General features: G+C 44.1%; 1 protein-coding gene across 5 annotated transcripts in view; it reads left to right on the top strand.

Moving 5' to 3' along the window:
* ZDHHC15 (zinc finger DHHC-type palmitoyltransferase 15) overlaps window positions 1–18,034 on the top strand; it is an 80,497-nt gene that overhangs the window by 3,881 nt on the left and 58,582 nt on the right. For all 5 annotated transcript variants that reach the window (XM_069063119.1, XM_069063118.1, XM_069063117.1 and 2 more), the window contains exon 2: window positions 7,186–7,212. In XM_069063119.1, the coding sequence (XP_068919220.1) occupies window positions 7,186–7,212 (27 nt within the window). The remainder of the gene's footprint in view (window positions 1–7,185; window positions 7,213–18,034) is intronic.

The raw sequence follows: 18,034 nt of genomic DNA, 5'->3' as shown, positions 1-18,034 counted from the left end.
GTTCTTGATGAAGCCATAATGGTTCTTGGTGGGCACTTTTTCCTTTTTCAATTGTTCCTTACCTACCCCTTTAATAACAAGATAACATTTTGCCAGAAATCACAAGCTTCCTAGGCTACAGTTTTCAGACTTCTCTTTTCCCATTTTTGAAAGTCAGGACTTTTACCTTCCTCTTTTAGGCCTAGTGCACCTCTCCATGATCCTTCCTTTTTTTGGAGGGATTAAGTTGGGGTTAAGTGACTTGCCCAAGGTCACATGGCTAGTTTTTTGTGTTAAGTGTCTGAGGCCGGATTTGAACTCAGGTCCTCCTGATTCCAGGGCCGGTGCTCTATTCACTGCACCACCTAGCCACCCCATCCATGATCTTTCAAAGATGACTAATCATTGTTAGTATCAGGGGACACCAACCACCATTCCTCCCAGGAGCCTGGGATATGCTTCCTTTGGACTTGGTGATTTGCACTCATCAAGAGGTGCTACATTCTAGATCTGGAGGGAACCTTTCAGACAATCTAATCCAACCCCTTAACTTGGCAGAAGAAAAAATGGAGGCCCAGAGAGAAGAAATGAATGGCCAGTAAAGGGGCAGAGCTGAGACTAGAACCCTGATGTCCCAAGCCCCAGCACCATATTCCATCCACTACTTGCTGCTGGCAATATGTTGCAATTATTCACATTGCATGTCTTGGATTGATTTTGTTAGAAAGGAGTAAGGTGAGAGAGCCCTGAGCTCTCTAAGGGTAGGTTCTTTTCTATTCTCCCTAATGTCAAGTTATCTGACTGAAAACAGGAGTGATCTATTGAGAACTGTTTCTACTGCTGCTGGGCTGTATATGCAGAGTCTTGGTCTTGGAATTGGGAGACTTGACTTCAAATCCCAATGGATTTTCCCTAGCTACATATCTGTGGGCAAGTTGCAGCCCCTTTTGGGACTTCAGTTTCCTTCTCTGTAAAACTGAGGCAGCATTATTGTCATACCGATATCATAAGGGTTGTGGTGAGCAAAGCGTCTTCTAAACCTGAAAGCACTATTGAAGTGTGGGCCATGATTGCAGAAAATTAACGGGATCCTGTCGGGCACAGGAATAACTATTTTTGGCTTTTGGAGGAGGGCAGGGAGCTACAGTGTCTGTATTAAAAGGAAGAAATAAAGGAGCTGGGGTGTAATCCTACTCAGAGCCCAGAATTATTTGATGAGAAAGGGCACTGATTATGTGGGTTAGTCAGGAAAAATGGAAAGCATCTCTGGAGTGAGAACCAGAGAAGATTTTCTAAGAAACAAGTTTCAGCAGCTGTAGAACTTGTGAGTGTGAATCATTGCTTGTACTGTGTGTAAAACAGGTTTGGGATCTGCCTCCAGGCCAAGTGGTGAACTGCTGGATGCCCGAGTTGGGAATCATTCCCACTGGCCTTCCAGAAGGGCCCTGGAGCTGGTAAGGGAGGGTGCTTGGCTGACTTGGGCCAATCAGAGACAAAGTCAGAAAGAACTCAGTAAAGCTTAAGGGATAGTTCAGGGCCAGGAAGAAGGGCTATCGTTTGTACATTGTCATAATCATTGTCATCATTATTATTATATTCAGAGCAGTTCACATTCATAGAATCCTGGAAGGATTGAAAACATTTCTCTCACAATAAATTTGTGGGATATGCAGTGCAAGTATAATTATTCCCATTTTTCAGATCAGATAACTGAGGCTCAGAGGTTGAGACTTCTCCATGATCACACCACCAGGATGTATCAGAGCTGGAACTGAACCCAAACTCAGGTGCTCTTTCCGGTATAACACACTGCAGCCCTACAACTTTTCAATTTGTTATCTTTTATAAAAAGACAGTTGTGGGGTGGCTAGGTGGCACAGTGAATAGAGCACCAGCCCTGGAGTCAGGAAGACCTGGTTTGGATCCAGCCTCAGACACTCAACACAAAAACTAGCCGTGTGACCTTGGGCAAGTCACTTAACCTCTGTTGCCCTCCAAAAAGCAAAAAAAAAAAAAAAAAAGACAGTTGAATTGCCTCAAACTTATTGTAAAAACCAACCTCATTTACAGGAAGTAAGAAAGTTAAGAAAGAACCCTGAATTATAAGTGAGCAATTTACTCCATCAGTCTCCTGATGTTATTTTTTTATGAATTTTTTTTTCTCAATTATCATGCATTTATTTTTTCTCCCTTTACCCCAGCCCATACACATATTTACCCTAGGGAAAAAACAAAACAAATATGTTTGTTTTTCCAGTATTGATGTTATAATTTACATTATTCTCCTGGTTCAGCTCACTTCATTCTGCATCAGTTCACATAAATCTCCCTAGGTTTCTAAAACTGTTTCCTACAGCACAACAGTATTACATTACATTTATATATCATAATGTGTTTAGATCTCCCATTTATGGGGACCCTCCCCTTACCTTGCATTTCTTTGCCACTACAAGAAGAGTTGTCATAAAGATTTTTGTCAGTTCTGCTATAATGCATATATGTGTTCCCAAAAAGCCCTTCACTGTGCAAGATTGCACCAAGAAAACCAAAGGGCTTATGGGGAAGATGGAGTTAGTGTCACAACACTGAAAAATGTCCTCAGTGATGTATTAAAAATAATAGGAACCTTGGAATTAGGGTTAAAATGGTGGCACAGTGTTAATGGTTAGGAAACACATAAATGCTCGATAAATAGTGACTGTACCACAATAAATAGGGGGTCCAAGTTCCGGCTCTGCCTGGGCTGCCTCAGTGGGTGCTATGGGTGGACCAGCCTCCTCTTGCCCACAGCTCTTACTGCATCAGAAGATCCACATAAAGATGACCCTTTACCTTGAAAAACACCTGAAGTTTGCTTATAGAAGTGGGTGACAATGCCGCCCATGAGGCATTATCAGGTGGCCCCCAAAATTCATATGATGCTCTAATTGTTCCCTAATATGTCTGTCATTGGAGCAAATCCACATTTTCCGAACAAGCTTTGGAGGTGATTGGAGGATCTTTTCTTCTTTCCTTGAGCTCCTTAGGTTGTAGACGTCATAAGGGACTTACTTGCTCCTGGTTTGATTGCTTTCCCATTTGGTCCTCATCTCCAAAGCCTTCTGATTTTCCTTGCTACCTTTTTACCTCTTGTACCCTGAGTATTCTGAGGATTAGTAGTCTTCCATACTCAGACCTCCAGGATAGACTCATAGTTGAAAGGGAACTCAGGTCCAATCTGTACCTGAGAATCCCTTGTACAAGTGGTCAGCAAACTTTCACTTGGAGATAAGCCAGTGATGGGGGTCTTAGTACCTTCCCAGGCTGCCCATTCCACTTTTGGATAACTCTGATCGGTAAGTGGTTCTTCCTTGCATTGAGCGCAAATCACCCTCTCTGCTTTTTGTGAAACCTCCTGAATCCTTTACTGCTCCTCTGGGACAGACACGGTGCACCCATTTGGGGGGCATCACCAGGTGATGGTTGGCCTCTAATATGTGTTTTCTTTCATGAAAAGTTTTAATTGACAGACATCTATTCTTCCAGATCATTCTCCAAAGAATCTGCAAATAACTAACAGAAGAGTATGCAAAGGACCCTGTAAAGCGTCTCCAATTGTCTAAATCACTAAAAGCGAGCTGGGGCTTGAAGGATGGAAGAGGGTGGGGAATTATAGAACTCGCCATAGCAGACTGGCTTCATGCTCAGAGGGTTAGCATGTCTTAGCTTACACTTAGCTAAGACCCTAGTGGTAAAGGCTCCATTTTGTCAAAGTTTAGAGTGAGTCTTGGAGCTTTTTCACTTTGAAAAGCATTTGTAGCACACAAGTTATACTTTGGACCTCTGACCCACTGTGTAAAAGGCATCAGTAAAAAGGGGGAGGAAATGCAGAAATATCAAGTGAAATACTGCAACCTTTTGGAGATGGAACTTTTTTTTCTTAGAGACATGTAGTTCTAAAGGATAGAGTTTGCAAGGAAGTGTTACTGCTTCAAGTTCATCCTGGCATGTTCCAAGTACCAGATTGTCCCTTTCCTCCCTGTTAGGGCTTTGACAACCAGGCAAGGTGTTCTGTAGCCAGAACACCTATAATTAAAAAGAAAAAGGAAAGAGAGAAATTAGTGCTTGTTTATTAGTAGAGTACTTTGTGACATTGGGTGGAAGAAGATATGCCCCAAATTCAGGGCTTCCACAAAATGAGTCGTCTTGGAGGCTTCCCTCCCTCCCTCTCCCCCTCCCAAATGACCATCTTTTTAGCTCATGTTACCACCACCCAGAGTTGCTTCTGGGAAATAGCAGATTATAGTTCAGATGCAGCTTGTTCAGGCACTCGATATAATAATACATATGTTGGGGATACATGTGTTGCCTTTATTCTAACCTGTAGAAACTGAGAAGATAACAGAAAGGACCAAGTAGCCCCTAAACAATCAATACAGTTCTCCCCTCTCTCTAGCGAGAGCTTCCTTTCCCCAAGGTTCCATAGTCCCCCAGCTTCAGAACACCACCCTGTGGTGATGAGACCACCCTCTAGTTTAGATTAACCCTGCCCCAGAAGAGTAACATGCTTGGGGCTATTAGAGAGACCCGCACCAAACAGATAACTCTGGGGTCCAGGAATGCCCTTCTCTGGTCACATGAGCAAAAGCATATGAAGTTCCCATGTGCCTCTGCCCCAAGGCAGTCAGTGGCTTCTGAGGGGGAGGAAGGGGGCATTCTCCTGATCCCAGCACCTAGGTCCAGTCTTTGTTTTGCCAGGCTGTGCTCTATCCTCCAAGAAGGAAAAAAGTCCAAATCTGCAATTGAAAACTTCCTTTTATGGGGCAGCCAGGGAGATGACTGCTCCCACATTGGTCTGAGCCAACCAATTCATCCTTAATCACTGAGAACCATCCTCCATGAGGAACCACCTACTGGGTTAATGTCCTCCATGGAAAAGATAATCAAAAGTGCCAAGCAAAGGCTCATCACCCTCTTAGTTCATCGGATTATAGTTCAGGGGAACTCCCCTGCCCAGTCCCCTTAACTCTTGTCATGGAGATGTGACACATGGCCATCAGTTCTCCTTCCTAAAAAGCCCCAATCTCTGGAGGACTTTGAGGGGCTCCCTTTCCCCTCAGGAGCAAACAGAATAGATGCCCATCGCCAGGACAAATGGGTGCAGCCCCAGGCTGGCCCATCCAAGCTTCCTGCTTCCTCTCCCTTCTTCACTGTCCAATTATTCAATGGACTTCTTTCAAGCAGCCGGACCCAGAGTTCTCTAACTGGGGGGGAAGCAAAATCAAGCAGCTGGTGTCAGTCTCCAGGCAGGTGTCTTTGAAAAAGAGAGAAGACATTATCTGGAAAGCTTGCTGCTTCCCACTGGGAGAGCCAACTGTAATTACATTCGGGTAGGGGCAGGAAGTGCGGGAGGCCAAAGACAGGCAGGACAGTTTTAGCCAAGGCCTGCCAAGCTGGGCATTACCAGTGCTGGCCGTGGGGGCTGATGGATTGGTTGGCAAGTTTTGTGGGGCCTTTTCCAAAAAGAGAGAGAGAGAGAGAGAGAGAGAGAGAGAGAGAGAGAAGAAAAGAAAGACCTGGACATGAGGGGAGGGAGAAGCCAGGCAGCTTACTTAAGGAGCAACTCCTAGTCCAGGGGTGGGGAACCAGCAGCCTCAAGGCCACATGTGTCCCTCTAGATCCTCAAGTGCAGCCCTTTGAATCAAAAATTTCACTGATTCAGAGGACCTAGAGGGACACATGTGGCCTCGAGGCCACTTGTTCCCCACCCCTTCCCTAAAACACCGTTCCCTTCCCTTTTTGAAGTTTATTGCTGATATTAGTAGCCACAAATGTTGGCCATTGTTTAAGGGGAAAAAAACATCCTGATTTCTTAGGTCGCAGTTAAGATTACTTCTCTCCATGTAGTCCAGTTTTGGGTTCCCAACAGATGGGGGTAGAAGGTCCTTCCATCCCATCAACAATTCCTCTGTAACTTGTAGCCTTTAGAGCAAGTCCCACCTTTGACTGTTCCCTCCCTGGTCCTCAGTTTCCTCCTTTGTAAAATAAAGGGGGGGGTGGTACTAGATGACCTCTGAGGTCCTGTGGCTCTAGATTTCTGAGTCTGTGGGCTAATGACAACTAGCTGGAGCACTACAAACTTAAGGTCCTTGCCCAGCATTAGAGAGTCAGGATGTGCCAGCGTGGAATTTGTACCCAGCTCTTGCTGATCCTAAGAGCGGGCTTCTGTCCAGAGCACCACCTTGCCCTTCAGCACGTAGTGCAGTACAGAGCATTGAGGTGGCAAGGAACCAAAACAGGTGGCTTCACTTGACATAAACAGATTCCTGAAAAGTTCTGTAAGTTCATTGAGACTTCAGGTAGACCAGGGGCCAACTAGCTTGCTGTTTAAAGGAACCCAGAATTGAAGCGTTCAGGCATGGGAATAAGCACATGGAAATTGACCTGGTAGCCCCATGGAAATCCTTCCCCCGGTGCCTCCTGGTCCCACCAGGGAACCCTAGCTTCTCCACATCCATACCAGTAGAACACAAACTCTGGTGGGTACAGCTGGGCCCAAAAGGCTTCTAGGCCCTCCAGGGGCCCCATGATACACAGAATGTAACTTCATAGGCCTAGCCCAGCTCAGCTGGCAGAGACTCAGCTCCAGTGACTTGGCCACTAGAGAATGAGTTTTTCACACGGTATCTCCAGCATTAATCCATTCAGACAGTGGTGTTAGACTCAAATAGAAATGAGGCCACTACATAAAGATTCCTACCAGCTGCATATTGCCTTAGAAAACCACATGTTAACATTATCTCTATTCTACCGTGTTTTCATTTATTTTGTTAAACATTTCTCAGTTAGATTTTTATCTGTTTTGCCATTCTCTACTCCAGGTGTTGCCTGTGGCCTGCAGGCCTCATGTTAGATCTCCAAATGGAAGGTGTTCCCACATTGGGGAAGTCACAGATCCTTGACTCAAGTCATTGCCCCCTTTCAGTTCAGATTTTTCATGTAACCACCTCTTTTGCTTGTTTGAAGATTGGCTAGTTGATTGAATGAATGAATGAGGATTCTTGATCACAAGAGGGGAGGAAGCCTCTGGCTGGATGATCCTTGTCCTGCCTCATACAAGCAGGCCGGCAGGTTCCCATTTCTCCCTTAAAAAGTAGACTGAGGACATGGGCATTTGGATAAGAGCTATTTAAATAATACTCATTTTTTTCCTCTTTCTTTTCACAGTGACTGTGGCTGGCGCAATAGAAAAAGGTAAGAAGATTCTATAAACTGCTTGGTCAGACTGTATGTGCTTTCTCTTTCCACATAAGAATGAATTGCCTGTTAATCATTGTATAGATTGAACACATTATCCACAATATACTTGAGTATCTAGGAAAAGTTTGAAATTATTAGTGGCAAGGACCCTGCCTGAGAAAAAAACCTTTGGGGGAAGGGGGAAGTTCTAGGGATTATGAAACAGCCCCCTTTGTGCCAGATGGATAGTTGCCAACACCTCAGTGGAGGGTAGCACCAAGATGTCTGCCTGATAAGCCAGACTCCCATCTTTCTGGCCACCAGTGCTGTTCTAAACAGCTAACCACCACCCCCAGGGGCCAGGCAGGTGCCTCCTCCCTGGGGGTTACATATTCTGAGGACCAAGTCATACCCCTTCTTCTGCCTCCCCAGGACTGGCAGGCAGGATGAAAATCCTTCTGTCCTTCTGATGATAACATCAGAGTTTTCCATTTCTAAAAACATGTCTTAAGGATCCTCACCCTATTTTACCACTAAGCCATATGCCTTTATGTAGCCCACCTGTGTTTGAGAATCACTTCCTAGTTAATCATTAATCTACATAACCCCCTAGTCATAAATCACTTTCCTGAGTGAATCACCACCCCAGCCTTTGATGACTCCCACTCTCAGATGAGAGCAAGAGAGGTAAAGCCATTTTGTCTTTTTGTCTTAGAGCAAGTCATCGCAGGAAGTGGAACTTCCAAGCTTCCAGGTTCCTGCCTCCTCTTTATTCTCTTATGTCATTGACCAAGCCTAGGGGCAAAATCCAATATATGTCTGGTGTTTATCATAAAACCCTAGCTTCAGCTCCCCAGACTTGACTCTGCCATATTTAATTTTATCATTCTGAACTCCACAGTAATCAAGAGAACCAGTGGGTGTAGCTCATTCATATATTTCCTCATTCATTTGTATATTTCCTCATTAATAAAATGTCAATATCTCTTCCAATTAACCAATTAAGCTTTAGAGCCCCCAACTAGTTAGTAGAATATTATTTATTTAATAAAGTGTAGAAACCTAGTTACTCTGGATTTTTTAATACTCTGTATTAAATGCCTTAATCTTCTAGGATTAGATAAATATTAAAATTACTAAATATACAATACATCAACAATGAAATTATTAATAAGACAAAGACATAGATAACAATTTACCAAATTTGAGCTGTAAGAACAGTTACATCGAGAGTCATCCCAAACCCTCCTGGTAATGGCCAGTGACTTCCCTTCTGAGGCTCGGTTTAGTTCAGAATAACAACGAAAATCTCTTAAAAAGAGTTCCTTCATCCTCCTTGCAAGAGAAAACTCATAATAATTCCTTCAAGAAAGCTTTCCCCATCCTCTTCCTCCGTCTTTTCCAGCTTCTCTCCAACCATGACAGAAAAACAGTTTCTTCAAATAAATGCTAGACGTCATTCAATCTAGTTACCCTATTTTCCAGATGAGGAAACTGAGATCCAGAGTGTGACTAGTGTTATAGTGACTTGAGTGCTGGATTTGGCATTCAGTTCAAATCCTGACTCTAACATTTACTCACTGTGTGACTCTGGGCAAGTCACTTGGTCTCCATCTGCAACAGTTTCCTCATCTGTAAATTGGGGATAAAGATACGTGTAGTGTCCAGGGTTGCTGCACAACCCCAGTGAGCTATTGTGTGTAACAGAGCTTGGCCAATGTCAAAGCTTTATACAAATGCGACTCCCTAATCTGAGAGAGTGAGCACTGAGCTGGGCAGCAGATGTCCCCGTCTCAGCTCGGCCGGCCTCGTTACCAGCTGAACAAGGTGCACGAACCTCTCAAACTCAATTTGTTCATCTGAGATAATATTCACCTTCCTAACTCCAAAGGAATATGTGGAGAAAGCGCTTCATAAACCTGACAACTCCCATAAATAGGAGCTGTTGTTCCTGTCATAATTCTTATTGTCGTTTCAGAGGGTTGAGGGAGGATTCCTGTAGGAGAAGCTCTCCATAATCAGCCCTTTATTAGCAGCAGTAACCCTGTGAATAATTACAGGTGCTCTCTTCTCACGGGCCCAAGGATGACTCCAACTAAGCCATCCCAGTGCAGTGTGAGAATCAGGATGTGGGGCAGCTAGGTGGCGCAGTGAGTAGAGTACTGGCCCTGGAGACAGGAGAGTCAGGATGTGTGGCAAGCTGGCCCAGCTTGGAACCTGGAGCCTTCCAAAGAAGCCCTCCCTGCCAGATTCTTTCCCACTGGCCAGCTCCCTGGGTCTGGCCCCTGGAATTGGAGCCCCTCACCACATGCTGCTGCCACAGGGACTCCTGTTACTTTTTCTCCCACTGGCTCCTTTTTTTTTTTTTCAGATCCCTGCTTTTGCTAAAGCTAGAATTCTCAAAGAGGAAATTTTCCTAAACTGAAATGATTTTCCAATCATAGCAGGAGGGAAGTAGATCAGATATAGGATTATGGACTCTAGAGCCAGCAGTGTCCCTAGAAATCATCGAGTCGAACCCCCTCATCACATAGAGGAGAGAACCAAGGCCTAGAGAACAGAAGTCACTCGTCCAAGGTAACTTAGACAGGAAGCAACAGAACTGAGGTTTGAACCCAGATCTTGACGCCAGATCCAGCTCTCTTTCCATTCCCACCCATTGTCCCTCCAATACAAAAGATTACCTGATACCAGAACAGTTTACCCAAGGAAGCTGTGTATTTTCTCCCAAAGAAGTGTTCAGCACCTGTCAATCAGTGATGTTTAGGCCTAGCTCTTGTCTGGAAATAGAACAGGGCTTGATGACTTTCTAAGGTCAGAGGATCATAAGTGGAAAGGACCACAGAGGTCATCTAATCCATTATACAGATGAGGAAACTGAGGCTGAGAGAGGTTAAGCAATTTGCCCAAAGTCACACAGGCAGTAATTGGCAGGGCTGGGATTCAAACACAGGTCCTCTGACGATAAATCTGGGGCGGGGGGGGGGGGGGGGAGGCGGAGGGCTTCTACTGCATATGGGAGTCCTGACCAACCCTCTGAACCATTGACTTCTTTGCTCTCTCAGAATACAAATTTTATATGTATGTTATTGCCAGTGGGAACTTTGCTTAGTGTAGACAAAGAAAACACGTGACTTTCACAGTGAAAGCAAGCAAAAGGTCTCAAAGCATATAACCTTTTCTTCAATCCCCAAAGCTCAAGAAAGTCACAGCCAGGCAGCCTGCCTTTAAAAGGCATTCATTATTTTCTCTGTTCATTTCCCATCTCGGGTGCTATGTTAATACTCTTTTTCTCTAACAAGCAGAATGTCCCTGTAATGCCTTTCTTCTAGGTGTCTGAAGCATTTCTGTACCCTAATGACTCCAGTCCCTATGAGGTGGCTGTCTCCTAGGCACAGCCCCAATTTATCCGGAGGCTAACTGAGATCCAAAGAGGTCATCTCTGTGGCCTTACTGTGGTCCAGGATTAAAACCCAGGCCCTTGGACTCACAGCCCAGGACACTGGGCATTCGAACCACCTCCTAAGGGGCTTTCACCAGAGACCCAGACTGGCCGAAAAATATGCCACATAGAGAGTCACATTTTGGCCCAGACGGAGGGATTAAGTCAGAATACCAATGATGGGACCCGTCTCCCTTCCTTTGTCAGGCTAGGACCCCATGCCCTCCCACGCACCCTTGAACACATGCCTCTGGTAGCTCAGGGATTAGGGGTAGTGGCCACAGTGATCCTAATCATCCTGGCACTGGTGGGGAAGAGAGGCATCTAGAGCCTGCAAGATGGCTGCCTCGAGGAACTAATGGGAGGGCTGGGGCTCATCGTACCAATGGACACCTCACTTCAAGGCTGGGAACCTCAGTTTCTTTCTTTATAAAATGGGTATAACAATATTTGCACCACCTCCCACGCAGGATTGCTGTGGAGAAAGCTCTTTGTAAACCTTTGACACATCAGACAAACAGAAAGTATAATTATCTTTTGGGGAGAGGTAGCTGTGGCTTAAAAAAGATACATGTTGAAATTAGAATCCAAAGACCTGGATTTAAGTTCCAGGACTGACAATTAGCTATGTGTCCCTGGGCAGGTTACTTAACCCTGAGCCTCAGTTTTCTTCCTGTATAAAGTGGGGATAGCAATATCTACAAAGAGGACTGGCTTTGGAGTCTAGAGGACCTGGGTTCAAATCCCTCCTCTGATGCTTGCTATTTGGGTGGCCTTGACTCAGCCTTTCTGAGTGGCCTCAGTTTCCTCCTCTGTAAATGAGGGAGTTGGATCAGAGAGAGCCTTTGATGTTCATTCCAGCTTTTATCTCCAGATCCTGATCCCGTGATGATGGGGAACAAATGATATGATTCAGCCAAGTATTTTGTAAGTGAGCTTTCTAAAAATGTCAGCTATTATTACTCTATATGTGCTCTCCCACCATGATGACGCCACCACATTCTCTCAGTGTGGCCCTTATCATGTTCCTGCCCGAGCCTATAAAACAAGGCCTAAGCACAAGATGTCCCAAGCCAATGGAGAGCATGCAGCCTTCTGTTAGATTTGTAGTGTGAAAAGAAGCAAATGTGCCACCGGGGCAGTCATCTTTCTGGCCCTTTGTGTTCACAGCTTAGGGACAACTGAATGTGTCACATGTACCCCCCAATTAATGGGGGAGACCCGAGCAGTGGCACCAAACATCCTCCTGTGACACCTTATTGCCAATAAGCTCAGCTCCCAGAAAGAATACAGAGGGGAAAATCAAACAAACTCCCGGCTTCTGTTTAAAGATGAGGAACATGAAACACAGACAGGTTAATTAACTTTTTAAAGGTCACGTAGATATGAACAAAATAGGAATAAAGCCTCATTCTTTCAACTCATACTGTTCATTCTCCTACTGTGTTTCCCCGATAATAAGACACTGTCTTATTAATTTTTTTTGGACAGAAAACCACCAGAGGGCTTATTTTCAGGGGAGGGCTTATTTTAATGAACATTGACAGCAATTTTAATAAACAGGTAAATGTGAACAAAAAAATGTACCTTTATTCAATAAGCAAATCACTGGGGAAGAACAGGATGACATACTGACTGCTGCAGCTCTGATTGGATGCAGCTCGGAGCGCGGTGTGCGTTTCACCGGAGGGCGGGGGGGGGGGGGGACGGTGCATACAGAGGGTACCGTAATGTAGCGTGTAGCGCAGGGGATCACCTTCACTACAGTAGCAATCTCAATAGGGCTTATTTTCAGGAGAGGGCTTATTTTAGAGGAATCTTACACAGTAAGGGGAGGGCTTATTTTCGGGATAGGTCTTATTATCAGGGAAACACGGTATGCAGTGCTATTTCTCAGTGAGGCTTCCATTAGCACCTACTGTGTGCATAGTTAGAACTCTGGTAGACAGATGGCAGTTTTATCTGATCTATCTCCACCAAGCCAAAGGTGATGGAGAATCACTACAATGTAGAAAGAAGGAGAACAGTTGAGGCAGACAGGAGATTAAATGCCAAGAAAAGAACGAATGTCCACAAATTCGTGAAATACTGGAAGAGGCAAGATGAACAAGAGTCCTTAAATTAGGAAGGCAAATTGGACCTTATTTACATCACTGAGACTTAAGATGACTTAGGACGGGACCCATGAATGGAATATGCCTTTGAAAGGGTAGCTTTAAAAAAAATCAACCAGGATATAGGAAAGATGTGGGAAAGGTACCTCTTCTCTCTCTCTGTGAAAAGGTGGGAGACCATGGGTGTGGAATGTTAAAGAATCTGTCAGACCCCGTTGATGTGTTGATTGGTTCTAATCCTTGTTACAAGGAAAGTCTTGGGAGAAGGGAAGGAACATTGAGAAATGAATGCAATGTAAGAGCAAAAAGCACCAGTGAAACTTCAAATGGAGAAAATGGTTTAAAAGCAACAGGATCCATAAAAGGAATGGGAGTCAGAGTAGCATTATATTTTAATAAGCTGTACACATGTGAAAAATTCCAAGAACTATAGGGGAGAAGTCTGGTGGCAAATACAATGGCAGAAAGAATTATTCTTTTAATATATTGACCTTAGGGTATACTCTGGACCAGTGGTAGCAGATCCCAGTACATGTATTGATTTAGAAAACCAAAAATTAACATTATTTATGTTGTATTATATTTTTATTTATTTTGTTAAACATCCCCCTCCCCATGCTGGGAGTTTTGCTGGCCACATGTGGCCAGCAGGCTGGAGTGTGATACCTCTGCTATAAACTACCCTGACAGAAAGAGGGAATAGATAGAGCTTGGGAAGACAACATATAATAGTGATGGAAGACTCAATTTCTCCAAACATCTGCTCCAAAGTGAAGCAGCTAATAATTTTATGCCATAGTAATTTCATCTTTTGAAAGTAGAGGAAGGGACAGCTAGGTGACACAGTGAATAGAGCACCGGCCCTGGAGTCAGGAGGACCTGAGTTCAAATCCGGCCTCAGACACTTAACACTTAACTAGACATGTGACCTTGGGCAAGTCACTTAACCCCAATTGCCCTCCAAAAAAGCAAAAAAAAAAAAAAAAGAAAGTAGAGGAGATTCCCTTCTGGATCTTATGCTCATCAAAAAAAAAAAGGAACTGCTGGTTGGGGTGAAAATGATGGGAACATTGAGAAGTGATTCTCCATCTTAGAATTTGTTCCCCAGAAGGAAAGGAAAACTGGGAATTGTCTGCCAAGCACCCAGAATTCAGTAGAGCATATTACACGGCTCAAAGAAAGGATAGGTCGATGGACTCCCATGGATTAAAATTCTTTAAGGGAAGTTAGCCCATGAGGGATGGGACAGTTCTTAAGAATGAAATTCTGAAGACACAAAGAGAAACAGCTCTAATGAGGAAGCAAGGAGAGAGTTGTCTAGGGCCTAATGTGGATGCAGATGAATGAGGAGAGTCAGAGCTGATCAGTCCTTATTTGGTTTTGTTTTTTCTCTGCCAAAGAGAATGGTCTTTAGACTGGAAAGCACCAAACAGCTAATGGCTAACAGGGAGCACAGGATAAGTAAGGACATTGTAAGAGATTGCCTTGCTGTGCTCTACCAGCTCTTTCTCAGGTGCTAAATATGGGCTTGTAGAGCCACTCTCCATGATCTTCAAAAGATCTTGGAAAACAATAGATCTACCATAGGATTGAGAAGAGCAAACATCACAGTCTTGACAAGAGAATGGAATTTGTGAGCTCTGGGTGAAGGAGCTTCACTCTTAGTCCTGGCAAGGTTCTGGAATATCTTTTGAAAGAGATGGTTAGTGAGGCAGCTAGGTGGTGCAGTGAATAGAGCACTGGCCCTGGAGTCAGGAGGGCCTAAGTTCAAATCCAGCCTCAGACACTTAACACAAAAACTAGCTGGTGACCTTGGGCAAGTCACTTAACCCCAATTGCCCTCCAAAAAGCAAAAACAAACAAACAAAAATGAGATGGTTAGTGACAAAGGAAATGATAATCCCAAAGATCTAGGCTGGTTTCGTCAAGGACAGGTCATGTCAGACTAACCTAGTTTCCTTTTTTAACAGTTAGCAGGTGAGGGAAATACAATAGATATAGTTTACTTTGACTTCAGGAAAACTTTAGAAACTTTCTTAGATATTCAGGTAGAAATTATGGAGACATGTGGGGTAGATATTCTTCCAACTGAGTGGATTCAGAACTAGCTAAATGGACAAACCCAAATCATAATCATTAATGGTTGGCATTCTCCAGTGAGGTGCCTTGGGGGTCATTGGCTGACTTCCCCTATAGAATTTTAATCCATACCCATCTTTTCTATGAGCTCTCTGAAACCTGCTCTCCCAAAATCTAGGCTATATGCCCTATGACAGAGTATTCCTGGAATTCTTCCTCTTCCCTAACATAGATTGGAAGATCAAGTAGTCACTTCCCCTCAGTAACCAGCTCTTGCTTGTTGGTGAGAATCAGATCCAGTATAGGATGTCTCTTTGTTGTTTAAAGAGTCAAGAATTTATTAGCTGAGGGGCAGCTAGGTGGTGCAGTGAATAGAGCACTGGCCCTGGAGTCAGGAGGACCTTAACACACACACAAAAAAACTAGCCGTGTGACTTTGGGCAAGTCACTTAACCCCAACTGCCCTAAAAACACACACACACACACAAATAAATAAATAAATAAAATTGGGGGCAACTAGGTGGTGCAGTGAATAGAGCAGTGGCCCTGGAGCCAGGAGGACCTTAACACACACACACACACACACACACAAACTAGCCGTGTGACTTTGGGCAAGTCACTGAACCCCAACTGCCCTAAAAACACACACACACACACACACACACACACACAAATAAATAAATAAATAAATTTGGGGGCAACTAGGTGGTGCAGTGAATAGAGCACTGGCCCTGGAGCCAGGAGGACCTTAACACACACACACAAAAACTAGCCGTGTGACTTTGGGCAAGTCACTGAACCCCAACTGCCCTCAAAAAAGGAGCAAAAAAAAAAAAAAAGGAAAGAAATTATTAGCTAATCTAATTTTGGCAGAGATAGATCCAGCCAGTGTCCAGATAACTGAAGTCCCCCATCACTGTTCCAACCTGCCTTTGTGCTAGGGTTATTACCTGTTTCCCAAATTCTTCGCCTGTTCTTTCCTTTTTTCTGCTTCTGCCTCCGTGGGTCTCCATTCAGATGCTCTTCCTTGGTCTTCCTGTCCTTTGGATCTCCAGTTTACCCGGATTGTTCTCATACTTTATGCATTTATGTCCAGAGATCTGAGGCTATCAGTTTCATTGCTGCTCCTTTCTTAGATTTTGTCTCCTATAACAACAATAATAATGATAATAGCTAACATTTATATGGCTCTTGCTATGTGCCAGCCACTGTGCATTGTGTTTTGCAGTTATGATCTCATTTGATCCTCATAACAACCCTGAGAGGCAGGTGCTATTATTATCCCCATTTTATAGATGAGGAAACTGAGGCAAACAGAGGTGAAGTGACTTGCCAGGATCTCACAACTCATAAGTGTCTGAGGCTGGATTTGAATTCATATCTTCCTAACTCTAGGCCCAGGGCTCTAGCCTCTACAATACCACCTAGGTGCCCCTAACTGAATTTCAGAGTGTGTCTAGTGCTCCTGAACTCCCCATGTAAGAATTTAAGAAAGAAAAGATGAAGACCATGGGGATAGGCAGGGGTGGGAACTTGCCTAAAGACTATAAGCTTCTAGATGAAACAGTAGCTTATTTAGATCACCAAACACATTATGTTAGGACCAGGAAGATACTGCTCAGCGCCTGCTTGAAAGGGAAAAGTTTAGGCTAAAGGATAAATAGTAAGTACCTGCATTACACAGCAAGCCGCAGACTGTGGAACTCATTACCCCAAGGGGTGCCACATGCCGAAGGAATAAGGAGTTTTAAAAGGATGTGTGTAAATTTGCACAACCTACATAATGGGTTCTGAAGGCCGACTCGGTTATTTCGAGGTATGTACCTAACATTTGAGGTAAATGTCAGGATGGCCAACCTCCTCACTCCGGGTGGATGCCTCGTAGGGCTCTCCCAATAGGTCAGCTTTTCTCTCCTGCCCAGAGGGAGCCACCTTTGGCAGGAGGTGGTCTCCATTCTCCTTTCAGGAGCCAGCCAGCTAAGGGAAGGGGAGGGGAAAAGCAGCTCTTAGGGAAATAGAAAGGGTACTCATCCAAAGTGGAGGTCAGGCACACCTTCACAAAAGAGGAGGTCACAGAGTGGTGCCTCAAGAGTAAATAATGCTTGGAAGGCTCATAAATTATCCCGCAGTGGATGAGCGAACCACCCTCGGGCCCATCCTGTGCTGAGTTTGGCTTCCATGTACTGTGATTACCAAGCATGTTTGCCCCCCCCCCACCCCTTTCCAAAGCTTTTAGGCATCACTTTGTACAAAAGATGCTACAGAAAATAGTGGACTTTTTTTTTCAACTAAACACAGTTTCCAGCAATAGCTTTTAAAGCAAAAGGACTTGTAATAGAATTTCCACAATAACAACCTTTGAATGAAGCCTCTAACTGAGCAGAGCTGACCTGAGTACAGTTGCCTCACTGGCCATCTTTCTCCCTCTTCAGTGGAGCCAGGAAAGGACCCATTGGTTCTTCATAGTTGGGAGCTATTGCCCACATGCCATTGGCCTAGCTAGGTGTCCCTCCTACACCTCACTCACACCCATCGCCATCTCACATTCCCCAAGGCCCGTGATGAGGACCAAAGCTACCTCATAATTGTTTTTCAATGTTTTTTTTAAATAGTTTATTTTTCCAGTTACATGCAAAAACATTTTTTTTTGCTTTTTTTTTTTTGGAGGGGAGAAGGCAGGGCAATTGGGCTTAAGTGAATTGCCCAAGGTCACACAGCTATTAAGTGTTAAGTATCTTAGGCGGGATTTGAACTCAGGTCCCCCTGACTCCAGGGCTGGTGCTGTATTCACTGCGCCACCTAGCTGCCCCTTAAAAACAATTTTTAACAGTCTTTTTAAAATTTTGAGTTTCAAATTTTCTCTCTCTCTCCTCCCCAAGACAGCAAGCCATTTGATATAGGTTATATGTGTGTCATCACGTAAAACATTTTCATACTAGTCGTTTTGTGAATGAAAACATAGACAAAAAAAAAAACAAAGAAAATAAAGAAGGCCAAAAATAGTATGCTTCAATCTGCATGCAGACTCCATTGCTTCTTTTTCTGGAGGTGGATAGCATTTTTCATTATAAGCCCTTCAGAATTGTCTTAGATCATTGTATTGCTGAGGATAGCTAAGTCATTCACAGTTGATCATCTTACAGTATTACTGCTATTATGTACAGTGTTCTCCTGGTTCTGCTCACTTCACTTCGTATCTGTT

Source organism: Petaurus breviceps, unplaced genomic scaffold (assembly GCF_028583685.1).
Source record: "Petaurus breviceps papuanus isolate PSGF00001 unplaced genomic scaffold, PetGlider_PUasm1.0 90535, whole genome shotgun sequence".
Classification (NCBI taxonomy): Eukaryota; Metazoa; Chordata; class Mammalia; order Diprotodontia; family Petauridae; genus Petaurus; species Petaurus breviceps.
The sequence above is the reverse complement of the archived record's forward strand: the minus strand, read 5'-3'. Positions and strand labels throughout refer to the sequence as shown.